At 35.6% G+C, this 13206-nt stretch overlaps 1 protein-coding gene across 3 annotated transcripts in view; it reads left to right on the forward strand.

Annotated features, from left to right (window-relative positions):
• CUL2 (cullin 2) overlaps nucleotides 1–13206 on the forward strand; it is an 82671-nt gene that overhangs the window by 67435 nt on the left and 2030 nt on the right. For 2 of the 3 annotated variants that reach the window (XM_060160936.1, XM_060160935.1), the window contains exons 17-20: nucleotides 3730–3796; nucleotides 7633–7835; nucleotides 10241–10342; nucleotides 12610–12726. In XM_060160936.1, the coding sequence (XP_060016919.1) occupies nucleotides 3730–3796; nucleotides 7633–7835; nucleotides 10241–10342; nucleotides 12610–12726 (489 nt within the window). The other variant, XM_060160938.1, reaches the window with a different exon arrangement.

Raw genomic sequence — 13206 nt, forward strand, 5'->3', positions numbered from 1 at the left:
GCCCTAGGCAATCTGCTTTCTTTCCCTGCAGATTTGCCTGTTCTGGACATCTCATATAGAGCTATGTCACGCGTGCTTTTGTGACTGCCTTCATTCACTTTGCAGAAGACTGTCAAGGTCCATCCATGTTTGAGTCTGTGCCAGTAGTTCATCCCTTTTTATTGCCAAATAATATTCCATTGTGTGGAGACACCACACTTTATTTATCCATTCAGCAGCTGTTGGACGTTTGGGCTGTTTTGACTTTGGGGTGTGTAAGTAATGCTGCTATGGACATTCACGTACAAGTTTTTGAGTGGATGAACATGTTTTCGTTTCTTTTGAAACTGACCCTTTTTGATTCTCTAACTCACCAAAGGAGGCTTATCTTTTAATAGTCTTTTACTTGGGCAGTAACTTGAGGTTGTGAACCAGTGAGTTATGCATATGTTTATGAAGTTTAAAATGAAAATGGTATTTCATTACACTACTTACTGGAGATGTTCACAGTGTGTAGTTTGAATCATTACATTATGTATGTATGTTATTTTTGCTTCTTTCAAAATAAGGATTATAAATCAAGTAACACAGTGTAAGCTCCGGAATCATAACTCCTGATTTTAAATGTCTGCTCTTCCGTTTACTGTGCTCTGTGACTTTGTTCAAATAACTTCCGAATTTTTTGTTAACTGATAATACTACTACTCAGAGTGTTAATATGAAGATGAAATATGTAAAGCGCTTAGTCTGGTATATAAGAAGTACTCAATAAATGCTGAAAGTAGAAGTAATAGTTAATAGTGATAGTAGTGGTAATAGCAGAGTAGCCAGGTAGATTTCAAGATACCATGCATAAGGTGGACTTTCCGAATAGGAGTCTAATTTAGGATTTTCTGCGTCTTTGAAAAGGCATGATAGTGCAAACCATCTTAGAAACTTCATGAAGAAGAGCATTTGTTTGGATGGGCAGAATATGATCCCAGGGCAGGGGATGGGGTAACCAGGTGTAAAGCACTTTGATGTATTTGTGACCAGGCAAGAGAAAGAAAACTGACCCCTCACCTTTGACAGTCTTAAACCTTATTTCTTCTTAAGAACCTGCTTTTCCAATCGAAATTAAGGGACAGGGTGGGGGCTGGCAGAACTAAAATCTCGTTTAAGTTTTATTCTTCTCTTTCTCCTTGAAATAATTATTTGCCAGTAATTATTGGAGTACTGGAATCAACCCCTTAAACTTTATTTATTAACATATGACCTTCCCCAGGTTCCAGTGTCCTCATTTACAAACAGGAAGTGGGTTTCTTTCTGACTATAAATTATGATTCCAAGCATATCATTCTCTCAGTTTGGACTTTCTCTAATTACCAGTAGAGGGAGTTTGTCCTTACATTTCTCCTAGTAAATCCAAGTTTTCAGCCACATAAGAATGAAAATCCATCTGTGTATTTATTATTTTATTTTTCACATGTAAATTAATTCCCTTTGCTTTAATGGTCGTCTAGATATTTCCCATCTTTCCCTTAAATATAGCTGTTTATCAGAAATCACATCCATTTTACACGTATCTTAAAACTATGGAAATTAAGCTTTAATTGAAAGCAATTTATTTTGGGGACTTCCCTGGCGGTCCAGTGGTTGAGACTTCAGTCTCAACCTTCCAGTCGGGGCAGGTGGGGGACGCAGGTCGATCCCTGGGTGGGGAGCTAGGATCCCACGTGCCTCAGGGCAAAAAAACCAGAACATAAAACAGAAGCAATAGTGTAACAAATTCAATAAAGACTTTAAAAATGGTCCACATCAGAAAATCTTAAAAAAAAGAAAAGTACTTTATTTTGCATATTAGACCAGTATATCTTAAATCTACTTTTGTACCTGGTCCACAAACCTGAATAATAACTAAAGAAATATAAGGTAGTGTATATTAGTGCAGCTCTCTGTTTGAAGTGAATACGCTCATCAAATATGAAACATTCATTTTTAAGGCCCCTTGAGTTTCAATTAATGCCCTCAAATGGTATTTGAAAGATGCTCTCTGTTAGCCTGATTATTATAACTATTAAGCCTGACTTTAACATGAGAAGTTTAGTCAAGGTATATTTATTACTAATAAACTTTGATAACACAGTTATTTAATGATATCGTTAAGCAAGATGTTACAACTTTTGTCTTTTAATACCAGATGAATTGATACTACTCTCTTTTGGAACTGAATCTTTTTGTTCTTGACTAGCTGTGGATATGAGAATCTTTATAATCAGATTTTAAATTTAAGGATAAAGGAATGCTTTCTTTGGCATATTGATATCATCAATAAAACTTTAATGATGGTACTAGTTGCTAGGGCTATAAAGAGGTAAAGCATGTGCTTTCAGAGCTTGGAATATACATTCTAAAGCTAGTTTTGCACTTACATAATTTGTAAAGAGCATTTTAAACTTTGGTTTTCTCAGTTTCAAAAATGTTTTATTTTGCTTTTGTCCATAAATTCCTTATAAATGTTTCATAATTACAAATTGTGTAGTAGTAATTGAATTTTATTGACACCCAGGGAGATTATTAGTCAGAGCATACCTCTGGGATCCTTTCATGACATACTTTGATTTTTTTCTTTGTCTAGATTAGGACCAGGCAGAAAATCATAAGTATTCCTGGTGCCAGTCATTTCCTATTTATCATGCCAAAGGGCTGGTGAATTTGCTCATAGAGGAGAATGCTGCACCATTGGAGGGAAAAAATGCTCAAGTTTCAGCTTCCCAGGACTATCTTGGAATAAATTGCTAAAAGAATTTACCAGTTCTCCTGGCTGGTAGCTGTGAACTTTTGTTGTAAGGAGTGGGCATAGTGCAGCTTACAGGTCAAATGTTGCTGATTGCTTTATTTAAACTTCATTTTGAAAGTACAGAAAGTAAAGTTTGAAGTACAGATAAAAGCTTTAGGTATATTACATATGGCTCGTCATGCTAAAAGTATGCCCACAATTCTGAATTGTGATGTGATGAATATATTTATTTTTCAGTTTTATATGGAAGTTGAGTTTTTACCTTTTTTACATTTCAGTATCATTTTCTCGCTGTAGATTATGTACTAGCTCTTTAGAAGATATGAACTCTCTAATTTTTGGACTGATGTCCTACATTCAATCTGAGGGAGGAATTTTTAAAATTTTAAAGCTATGTTAATAGAATGTTAAATTTAATTTTTCACAATAATGTCAACAAAAGATACAAAGACAGGCCTCTGAAGCTTTGCTTGTATTAGTGTTTGACTGTATGTGGAAGTTAAATCGTGGATGTCACTTTTGGAGTCATCACTGATATTATTCAACCCGTCCATTCAGCAAGGGTATATGTTGGCAAATAGGAGACTAGAAATGAAGGTTTGATTTATATTTTCATGTTGAAATGCGTATGGTAGTGGTTTTGGTCAGGGATTTTATTTATAAAGTCCAAATTGATATCATTCAAAATGATAATTTCTGAATTTATACAAAAAGTTAAATTTGCAGGGCTGTGGTTTGGTAGAAAGAACCCCAGACAGGGTTTTAAGTGAAAAGAGCTGGCCTGATATTTATATGATCTTTGTCAGAAACTTGCATAGATGTGTTTTCTCATCTGTAAAATGAGTAAATATACCAGATGGGCTCTAATGTCTTCTCTAACATGAATTTTTTTACTTTTTAGTGTAGTGATAGCCAAGTAAGTTAGGTTGTAGAAGCTGAAAATAATTTGATTCCTTTTTTCTTTTTTACAGTTTGAATTATTTTATAGCCAGCATTTCAGTGGAAGGAAACTTACATGGTTACATTATCTTTGTACAGGTAAAATGCATTTAATTATATCTAGTTTAATGAAATTTACCTGATATGATTATGTTAAAAATTTGGAAATCGATTTCATAGGCCCTAATTATAGTTGTTGTTTTTTTCCTGATTTTAGTTTTTAACGTTTTCTTCTTCATCTTCCTTTCTGGTTACCATTAAAGCAACTAATAATGAAGTTCAAGTGAAGCACTTTTTTTCTTTTAATTTGCATTCCTTTTATTATGAGTAAAGTTGAGCACGTTTTTATATGGTTAAAGCAAGTGCAGCATTTTTAATAGTGTTTTATAATTATGCTACTTATAAGGAGTTTCTGAATTTTATAATGGTTTCCTATATTTCTGTAACAAATCACTTTTTATAGATACTAGGAATTTTATTTAGAAACCCAGGCTTGATGAAACATATCTTAAAAACCTCTTCTCTCTAGATATGGCAGATATCCTCAAAAATTTCATTAACTATTATAGCATCACAAGGAGACCTAACCATTTGATTTTTATTTGTGGTACTGTAGTGAACAGCAGTAGTAAACGCTTTTTCCAGAATGTCCCAATTAACTTCCAGTACTTTCCAGTTTTAGAAAAGTTTAATCAAAATCTAATCATTTCCTTAGCTTCTTCCTGGAACAGTGGGGTCTACTAATTGGAAAGTAGGATTAATACTTTGAGTGATTGGAGCCTCTATTCAGTTTCTCTAAGCTGCCTGAAGATGTTAGCCAAAGCAAACACTCAGAATTTCTCTACTTTTGCTAAAGCTATGCTTTGAAAAGTACATTGAATCAACTTTCTCTTTGTATAAGAGGGAAAGGATGGCCATGTATGTTAATGTCTCTTAGAAATGGTACAAGAAAATCTGATTAGTTGCCGTACCTTTATTTAGGAAATTCACTCACCTAAGAGAAATTTCATCTAAGTAGTTTCTTGTAAGTACCATTTATTTGACTACTTTATATTTGGAATATGATGTCTCATTTTGTTAGTAATACATATTAGTACATAATAATTAGTACATAGTAATACATATCTTTACAAGTTTATGTTTATTGAACAAATTGGGCATTTTAATTTTTTCAGTAGTTTGTGAAATAAAGAGATGTTCATTGATATTCTTAGTAAGTGGTCGCTTAGTAGTTGGCCTTTAATTTTACATCTATTGTGAATTTTTTATATTCTCATTTAGTAAATATAATTGATTTTAAGGAAAAAAACATTGCTGGACCAGTGTTTTAATGTATTTGGATTAAGTTTACTTTTACTTCCCCTAAATATCTATCTTGGGGAGTTTAAACTCCTTTGCATTACCTCAGCAATAATCATTCTGTCTCCTAAAGTAGTTTTAATAAGGGATTTACTATTTTGCTGTTTGGCAACTAGTTATATATTCAGATTAAGATATTATTGGTGAGAATACTTCTTTGGTGGTCCTGTGTACTTGTGTTGCATTACATCAGAAGGCACGTGGTGTCAGACTGTCCCACTGTGAGAGGCAGTAAAGTGGTCACTTGGTTGATTGAGGTGATGTTTCCATTGTGAGGAGACCTTTTCAATTAGCAGGTGATCTGAGGGGTGACACTTAGGTCCCAAATGAATACCATCTTCCAGGAACAACTGTATCTGATGGTTGTAGCATCCACTGGTGATCATTGCTTGAATCAGTTATCTTCTTCCTGGTTGCAGATCAGTGATACTCTGTCATGCACTCAGCATTTAGTAGCTGACATTCTTCTGTAAAAAAAACTTTCCCTTAGAGACTAGGTTGCTGATAAGTAGTAGAGGAGTAACTTGGATTAAAGTATTGTGAGAGTTCTGCCTACTCTTTATTTCTGGTAATTGTTAATTACCAATTCAATTATGGTTGTCTTATTTTTCAACTATGTATGTATTGGAATGTTTTATTCTAGCTTGGAGGTTCTTAAAGTTTGTCAACCTATTCTGAAGGTTAAATGACCTCTTTGTCATTTTCCTTTTCTATTTACACAGCAGTAATTAAGTGAATCATCCAGATTTGGGATTTCCTTTCCTTCCTCCACCCCTTCCCCAGTCTTTCCAGCCATGAGCTGAGTAATAAGAGAGTGGTGCTGAAAAAAAGTGGAAAGAGGTCCATGTACCCCGACACCGATAATTTATTGAAAAATAGCAAGAAAAAGTCATAAAACACAACTAACAAGTTTTCCTGTTTTTAAGGGATGCAGAGTGGATTTGATATCAGTAAATGATACTTAGACCCCTTACTTGCATTGTCTCCTAATGCTCTTTGGGTTCTTGTGGCAGAAGCCTCATTCTGTTTCCAAACCCATGGTAGTACATTGCAACATCTGTGACAGCTAGGTGATGGTCCTAGCTTAATCATATAGGTGCTTGAGGCATTATTTTATACTTGTTTCTGGGAGATGATTAAACAGTCATTGCACAAATGGTGTAATGCAGTTTACATGATTTTTTTTTTTTTTGCCTCTCACCGTGTTTTCTAAGCTTTAATGTTGAGATGAGGCTCTTAAAGTGCTCTTTATGCTAATTGTTAGCAGGACAGTCCTAATGACTGTAGTCTATTTAAACTCTACATGAATTGGATATTCCAATTAATTAAACTTCCTTTCATGAAAATTCAGAGATTAGGAATTTTTTCTCTAGGTGTTCCTATCCAAATAATTTTGAAAAATATTTCTGAATATCAGTTTTTAAAAAAATAAGTTAGCATAGGCAAGTTAGCATAGGCATCTGTGTGGTCATAGTAAGCTGGAGAATTGACTTATATCCTTTAAAGTCTTTAATTACATAATGAATTAATATATATTATTAAATAATAAAGGAAGCACACAATCTTGATCAGAGTTACTAATTACCACTACTAACAGGGAGAATGCAGCCTCTGGGGTAAGTTCATGTAACATACAGCTTCCTTGAGTTAAAATATAGAGCCCTAAAACCAAATCTCATGCTGATATAGTTTATAATTCATTAACAGTCAAATAATGCAGGATGTGTGTGTGTGTGCTTGTGTAAGAGAGAGAAAGAGAAATACAATCACTAAACCATAACTTTATTCTTTAGGAAGCAGTTCTTTGACTTGCCTTAACTGTTTTTACATGTTGCAAGTGCATAACTGTTTTACACACTGTTTGTTAACAAACTCTTCAGTGTGCTGCCCCCTGGAATGGGTAGAACTGTAGTTGGCCTAAGCCTGATGTACCTTTCTAGCTCTCAGGATAGTGTAGGGTCCAGAACATTGTTATTCCATCAACTATTTCAACAAAATAATGCATCTGCCTGTTTGTCTCTCTTCCCATTTGTGTTTGTTCCTAGAAAATTACTGGGGAGAAAAACATTATTTATGAAACAAAATAGCATTGTTATATTTTGGCAGAAATTATGGTTTAGACACTTTAGTACAGGTGTCCTCCTGTATGCTTGAACCTTCCCTGGGGTAGATGAGATACACACATAGGAGGCAGTTGCTGGTAGCAGGCTATCATGCTCTCCCTTTGTCTGTCTGTTTCTCCTCCTACCTCCACCTCCTCTTACTTTTTTTCTGCCCGAGTCTTAGCCTTCCTATTACTATTTAAAGACATTGTTTGAGCTTACTGGTAATGTTATGATAGCTTAACCATGATTTATACTACATACTCAAAACTAAGAGCCGTCCCCTCCATCCCCCCCACCCCCGCAAACAGATGATTACATTGCTGGCAGGAATAGCTTTGCAACAATTTAACCAAGAGTTCTTGGTTCACTCTTTCAGGAGAAAATATCTGAAATAAACAATTATTACTGAGGTAATTTTGGAATGCTTCTTTGAATGATGAGTTTATTGTCACAATTTTGTTTTAATTGTAGGTGAAGTTAAAATGAACTATTTGGGCAAACCATACGTAGCTATGGTCACAACCTACCAAATGGCAGTTCTTCTTGCCTTTAACAACAGTGAAACCGTCAGCTATAAAGAACTTCAAGACAGCACTCAGATGAACGAGAAGGAACTGACAAAAACAATCAAATCATTACTCGATGTGAAAATGATTAACCATGATTCAGAAAAGGTATGGGGTAATAATTCAAGGAATTTAAGCATTATAAGTATTAAAGCTTTTTCATGGGATGTTTGCAGTTTTAAAAGTAAGGTTATAATTGTTAATGCCCTTTGTTCTTTGAGAAGCACTCGAATCAGCTACATTACTTCAGGCTCCTTATGGCCAAGAACTTGAGGCATCACAGAGAAGGCTGTCTAAGTTGGTACTCGTGTGCCCTTTATAGGTTGATTTTATTTGTCCTATACTGTGACAGTTTACTGAAAAATTATTAAAGAGTTGACAGCAGAAGGATTCTGGTTAATTGAGGTTTTAAAACTGTAGTCTGTCCTAAATCTTACTGGTTTTTTTCCCCCATATGTTTAGTTAATATTTAATTACATGGTTCTGTGATAGGAAATGACAGCATGTTGATGTCTATTTATACACATATTTAATATGTGTAACTCCATCTCAGGTGCTGTCACTCTCATGTCCCTGAATTTCAAGACTCAACTAACCCCCATATATATATATATATTTTTTAATTAATTTGTCTATTTTTGGCTGCATTGGGTCTTCATTGCTGCATGTGGGCTTTCTCTAGTTGTGGTGAGCAGGGGCTACTCTTCATTGAGGTGCGGGGGCTTCTCATTGCGGTGGCTTCTCTTGTTGCGGAGCACGGGCTCTAGGTGCGTGGGCTTCAATAGTTGTGGCACACGGGCTCAGTAGTTGTGGCTCACGGGCTCTAGGGCACAGGCTCAGTAGTTGTGGTGCATGGGCTTAGTTGCTCCGCGGCATGTGGGATCTTCCCGGACCAGGGCTCGAACCCGTGTCTCCTGCATTGGCAGGTGGATTCTTAACCACTGTGCCACCAGGGAAGTCCAACCCCCATATGTTTTTTTTTTTTTTTTTTTTTTTTTTGCGGTACGTGGGCCTCTCACTGTTGGGGCCTCTCCCGTTGCGGAGCACAGGCTCCGGACGCGCAGGCTCAGCGGCCATGGCTCACGGGCTTAGCCGCTCTGCGGCATGTGGGATCTTCCCGGACCGGGGCACGAACCCGCGTCCCCTGCATCGGCAGGCGGACACTCAACCACTGCGCCACCGGGGAAGCCCCCCCATATGTTTTTAATATCTGTCCTGAGAATTAGCAAGCTGATAGTATATTCCTTTTTTCTTTATAACTTTTTTTTTCTAGTAACATGTTTTTGTTTTTAAAGTATGTCTTGGATATTTAAATGGTTAAAAAAGCAACAGATATGGGTTAAATCTCCTGCTTCAGATTATTGTGCCCATAAGAAAAAAGTCTTGTAAATGATGCTTCATTTTAATTTTGGTTCATGGCCTACGACTTATTTCTCTCATGAGTTCATTTTGCTAATGATGACTTTTGTAGCCTATAATTGAATAGCTCTAAATGGCATATATGCTGAAATTCAAATCAAGCTTTTCTTAATTTTGAGAAACGATTAATTTTTCTGACTTCAGAAACTTAACAAAACATTAAGTTCTTAATATTAAGGTTTTAATTAAGTCAGTGAATTATAAGTAAAAGTTTTTAAGTTTAAAATTTTAAGTTTAAATTTTTAAGCTTAAGTGCCTAAAAAGTTAAGTATTTTTCTAAAGCATGTTATTTTTACTGCCCAAAAATGTACAAAATAAATATTGATAGGTTGTTTGCACATTAAATTTTAATTATGAATCTGGCATTCTTTAATAGAGTTTCTTTGGTTATTATTGAGAAAGTGCCATCTGCCAAGTGCTTCGTGGTCCTGCTGGTTGACAGATTCCACTGTATGACATGCGTGGCTTTCTTAAGCCCAATAGAGCTTAAGAGCTAAAAATTGGCTTAACAACTTCCACTTGAGAAAAGTCCACTCGCTTTTGGCAGAGTGAATAAAATGGGCGTTGAGGGCTGATGTCAGAATCACACTGGGGTGGTGAGGAAGTGATGCTTGTGTGCCATTGGAACCAGTTGGCTTCTCTAGTCAGGTTATTTTAATTGGTATTTTGTTACTGCAGCATTCCAAAAAAAAAAATTTGGTTGTTTGGTTTTTCAAAATGTGATGGAAAACTTATGAGCCTTGCTATTTCATAAAAATGTAAATGTTAAAATTCTGTTTAAGCCAATGAGCTTGACTCTCGTCACATTTATCTGGTGGTCATGTATTAAACAATTGGGCCAGAAAATAGCTTTATTCTAAATCTAAGCTGATTAAAATTCTATCAAGCATAAAATTAGGAAAGAATTGTTTTTTCCTTCATTGCTTGACAGACGACAATTATTTTTCTCTTACATAATATTTATAATGTAAAAGATTATGAGAGTTGAGTCTTTTTTCCTTGGTCATTATTTAATTTCATGGCATATTATTTGCAACAATTGTTATTTAGTGATTTTATTTTTATAAATGTAAATGAATTATTTTTAATTGTAGGAAGACATTGATGCAGAATCTTCATTTTCATTAAATATGAACTTTAGCAGTAAAAGAACAAAATTTAAAATTACTACATCAATGCAGAAAGACACACCACAGGTAAATGCTTTCTAATGTCGTTTCTTTTGGAAATATTTAAGCATTGGACTTCACAAGTGGTAATATTGAGACCAATGCAAAACTTTTCATATCAAAATTATGATACATCTTCTCTGGTTTATTTTTTGCATTGACTAACTTTATAAACAGTATTTTAGATTTTAAAAACAGTAGTATAATGAGTATCTTAGGGAAAAGCTATCGTAGTTTAGTCATATTTGCTCTTTTGTTTTTGTTTTTTTCTCCCAGTTTTAATAATTGTCACACAGCACAGTATAAGTTTAAGCAGTACAGCATAATGATTTGACTTACCTACATCATGAAATGATTATCACAGTAAGTTTAGTGAACATCCATCATCTCATATAGATACAAAGTTAAATAAATAGGAAAAAAACTTTTCATTGTGATGAGAACTTGTAGGATTTCCTCTCAACAGCTTTCATAGATAACACAGAGCAGTGTTAATTGTATTTATCATGTTTACATTCCATCTCTAATCATCATTTATCTTATAATTGGGAGTTTGTACCTTCTGACCCCCTTCATCCAATTTCCTCTCTCCCCACCCCCACCCCCTGCCTCTGGTAACCACAAATCTGATCTCTTTTTCTGTGAGTTTGTTTGTTTTTGAAGTATAATTGACACTGTGTTAGTTCCTGTTACACAACATAGTGATTCAGTATTTCTGTACATTTCAAAATGATCCCCATGACCGGTCTAGTTACAATGTGTCACCATACAAAGATATTACATAAATTACTCCACACTGTACATTCTATACCCATGACTCATTTATTTTGCCACTGGAAGTTTATAACTCTTAATTTCCCTCACCTATTTTTCTCTTCCCCTCATCTCCCTTCCTTCTGGCAACCACCTGTTTATTCTCTGTATCTGTAATTCTGTTTGTGTTTTGCTGTGTTCGTTCATTTGTTTTGTTTTTTAGATTTCACATATATGTGAAATCATACAGCATATGTCTTTGTGTGACTTATTTCACTTAGCATAATACCCTCTAGGCCCATCTATGTTGTCGCAAATGGCAAGATTTCATTCTTTTTTTATGGCTGAGTAATATACCATTGTGTATATATATCATGTCTTCTTTATCCATTCATCTATTGATGGGCCTTAGGTTGCTTCCATATCTTTGCTATTGTAAATAATGCCACAATGAACATAGTCATATTTGCTCTTAAACTATATTAACATATATGGATTTGCTTTGTATTCTTTCCAAAAATTTCTACCTTGAATAGTAATATAATCTCATATTTTTCATTTGTAAAATATCAGAAGGTTTTACAACACATTTTTCAAAGAAAAGTTGTAGAAAATGCTTCTCAAACTTTCCTGTGCAAATGAACCACGGGGGATGGTGTTAAAATTCAAATTGTGAGCTTGTTGGTCTGGAGTGGGGTCCGACCCCGGGTGAGCCGTTTGCACGGTGAACATCTGCTGTTGCTTGTTTCACCTCAGCAGCAGTTGTTCTGGGGCAGCCTATTCATATCACTGAAGTTTCCTGATTGCCTCCTATGTGCCACCCTGACCTTGGGCTCGGGGCAGGATGTGAAGGTATCAGAGATGCCAGGCCGCTCCAGGGACTTACTCCCCCATGGGAGACAAATGTTAATTGCTGTTAAATTTGAACCCTAAAATGTTCAAGATCTCATTTTCCTGTAGGGTAACGATAGTAATTTGTAATATGGATTGTATTTTCTCTTTTAAAAGCTGTTATGAGATCCCTACTGATGTGGCATTGCCTGCTTGTGCCTCTCCTCCACTGTCTTTCCTTGAGCTCCATGCAGAGAGGCCCTTCTGGCCCATCCTTGCTGGCTTCTCTGCTGGAGTCAAATGGAGCCCTTCACAGCTCTTGCCCTTGAAGCCTGCTCCAGTGTGCACTTGGAGCCAGTTACTAAAGTCTACAAGCTTTGTGGTATAAATTTTTACTCGTTGATAGGACAGCAGTCTTGAAAACTATTACTCTGTGTCACTTAAGTTCTCCTTTATTGACTACTTACACTGAGTACAATTTACAGTAGTGTTCATTTTTTAAAAAATAACCTTCCAACTTTAAGTTAAGAAATTATACATAACTCACTGTAAATATTCTTTTGGTAATGGTTATGTTATATTGGGCACATAATTGTATAATTTGATTCTCAGTATTGATTGGAGATTTATTTAAACTCACAAATAAAATGAGTTAAAAACAAGTGCAGTGAATTAATGTCTCATTGGCTTTTTTTGTCCCTGTAAAACAGGAAATGGAGCAGACGAGAAGTGCTGTAGATGAAGATCGGAAAATGTACCTCCAAGCTGCTATAGTTCGTATCATGAAAGCACGAAAAGTACTTCGGCATAATGCCCTTATTCAGGAGGTAAAAGGGGGAAAAGTCCTCAAGACCTCTTGGGGCAGAGGGTATTAGGATTAGGAATGTTTCTTTGTGAAGATGTTACAGAAATAATACGACTCCCAAATAACATAAAGAAATGCTTCATTACTTAATGAGAACAGTACTCACTTAAAATTTCAGTATTAAACTCATGTTTGAATTTAGAGGTCTAAGTCTTACCGATTCAGTCTTGTGTCCAGTTATTGAAGGACGTGGACCACATCACACACTCACTCGTTCCATGAATACACGAGCATCTACCATGTGTGGAGCACCGTGCTGGGCACCATGGGGTGCAGAGCAGCTCAGGATATGGCTCCTGCTGTTTTGGAGTTCAGTCTAGTAGGGAAGAAACGCGTTATTGAAATAATATGGGAGTAAATATAAAATTACACTCACATGCAACAAAGAAAAGGTATACAGTAGCATGAGAATGTGTATAAAGGTCTTGACTTGGGGGTGTGG

The sequence above is a fragment of the Lagenorhynchus albirostris genome, chromosome 1, assembly GCF_949774975.1.
Source record: "Lagenorhynchus albirostris chromosome 1, mLagAlb1.1, whole genome shotgun sequence".
Classification (NCBI taxonomy): domain Eukaryota; kingdom Metazoa; phylum Chordata; class Mammalia; order Artiodactyla; family Delphinidae; genus Lagenorhynchus; species Lagenorhynchus albirostris.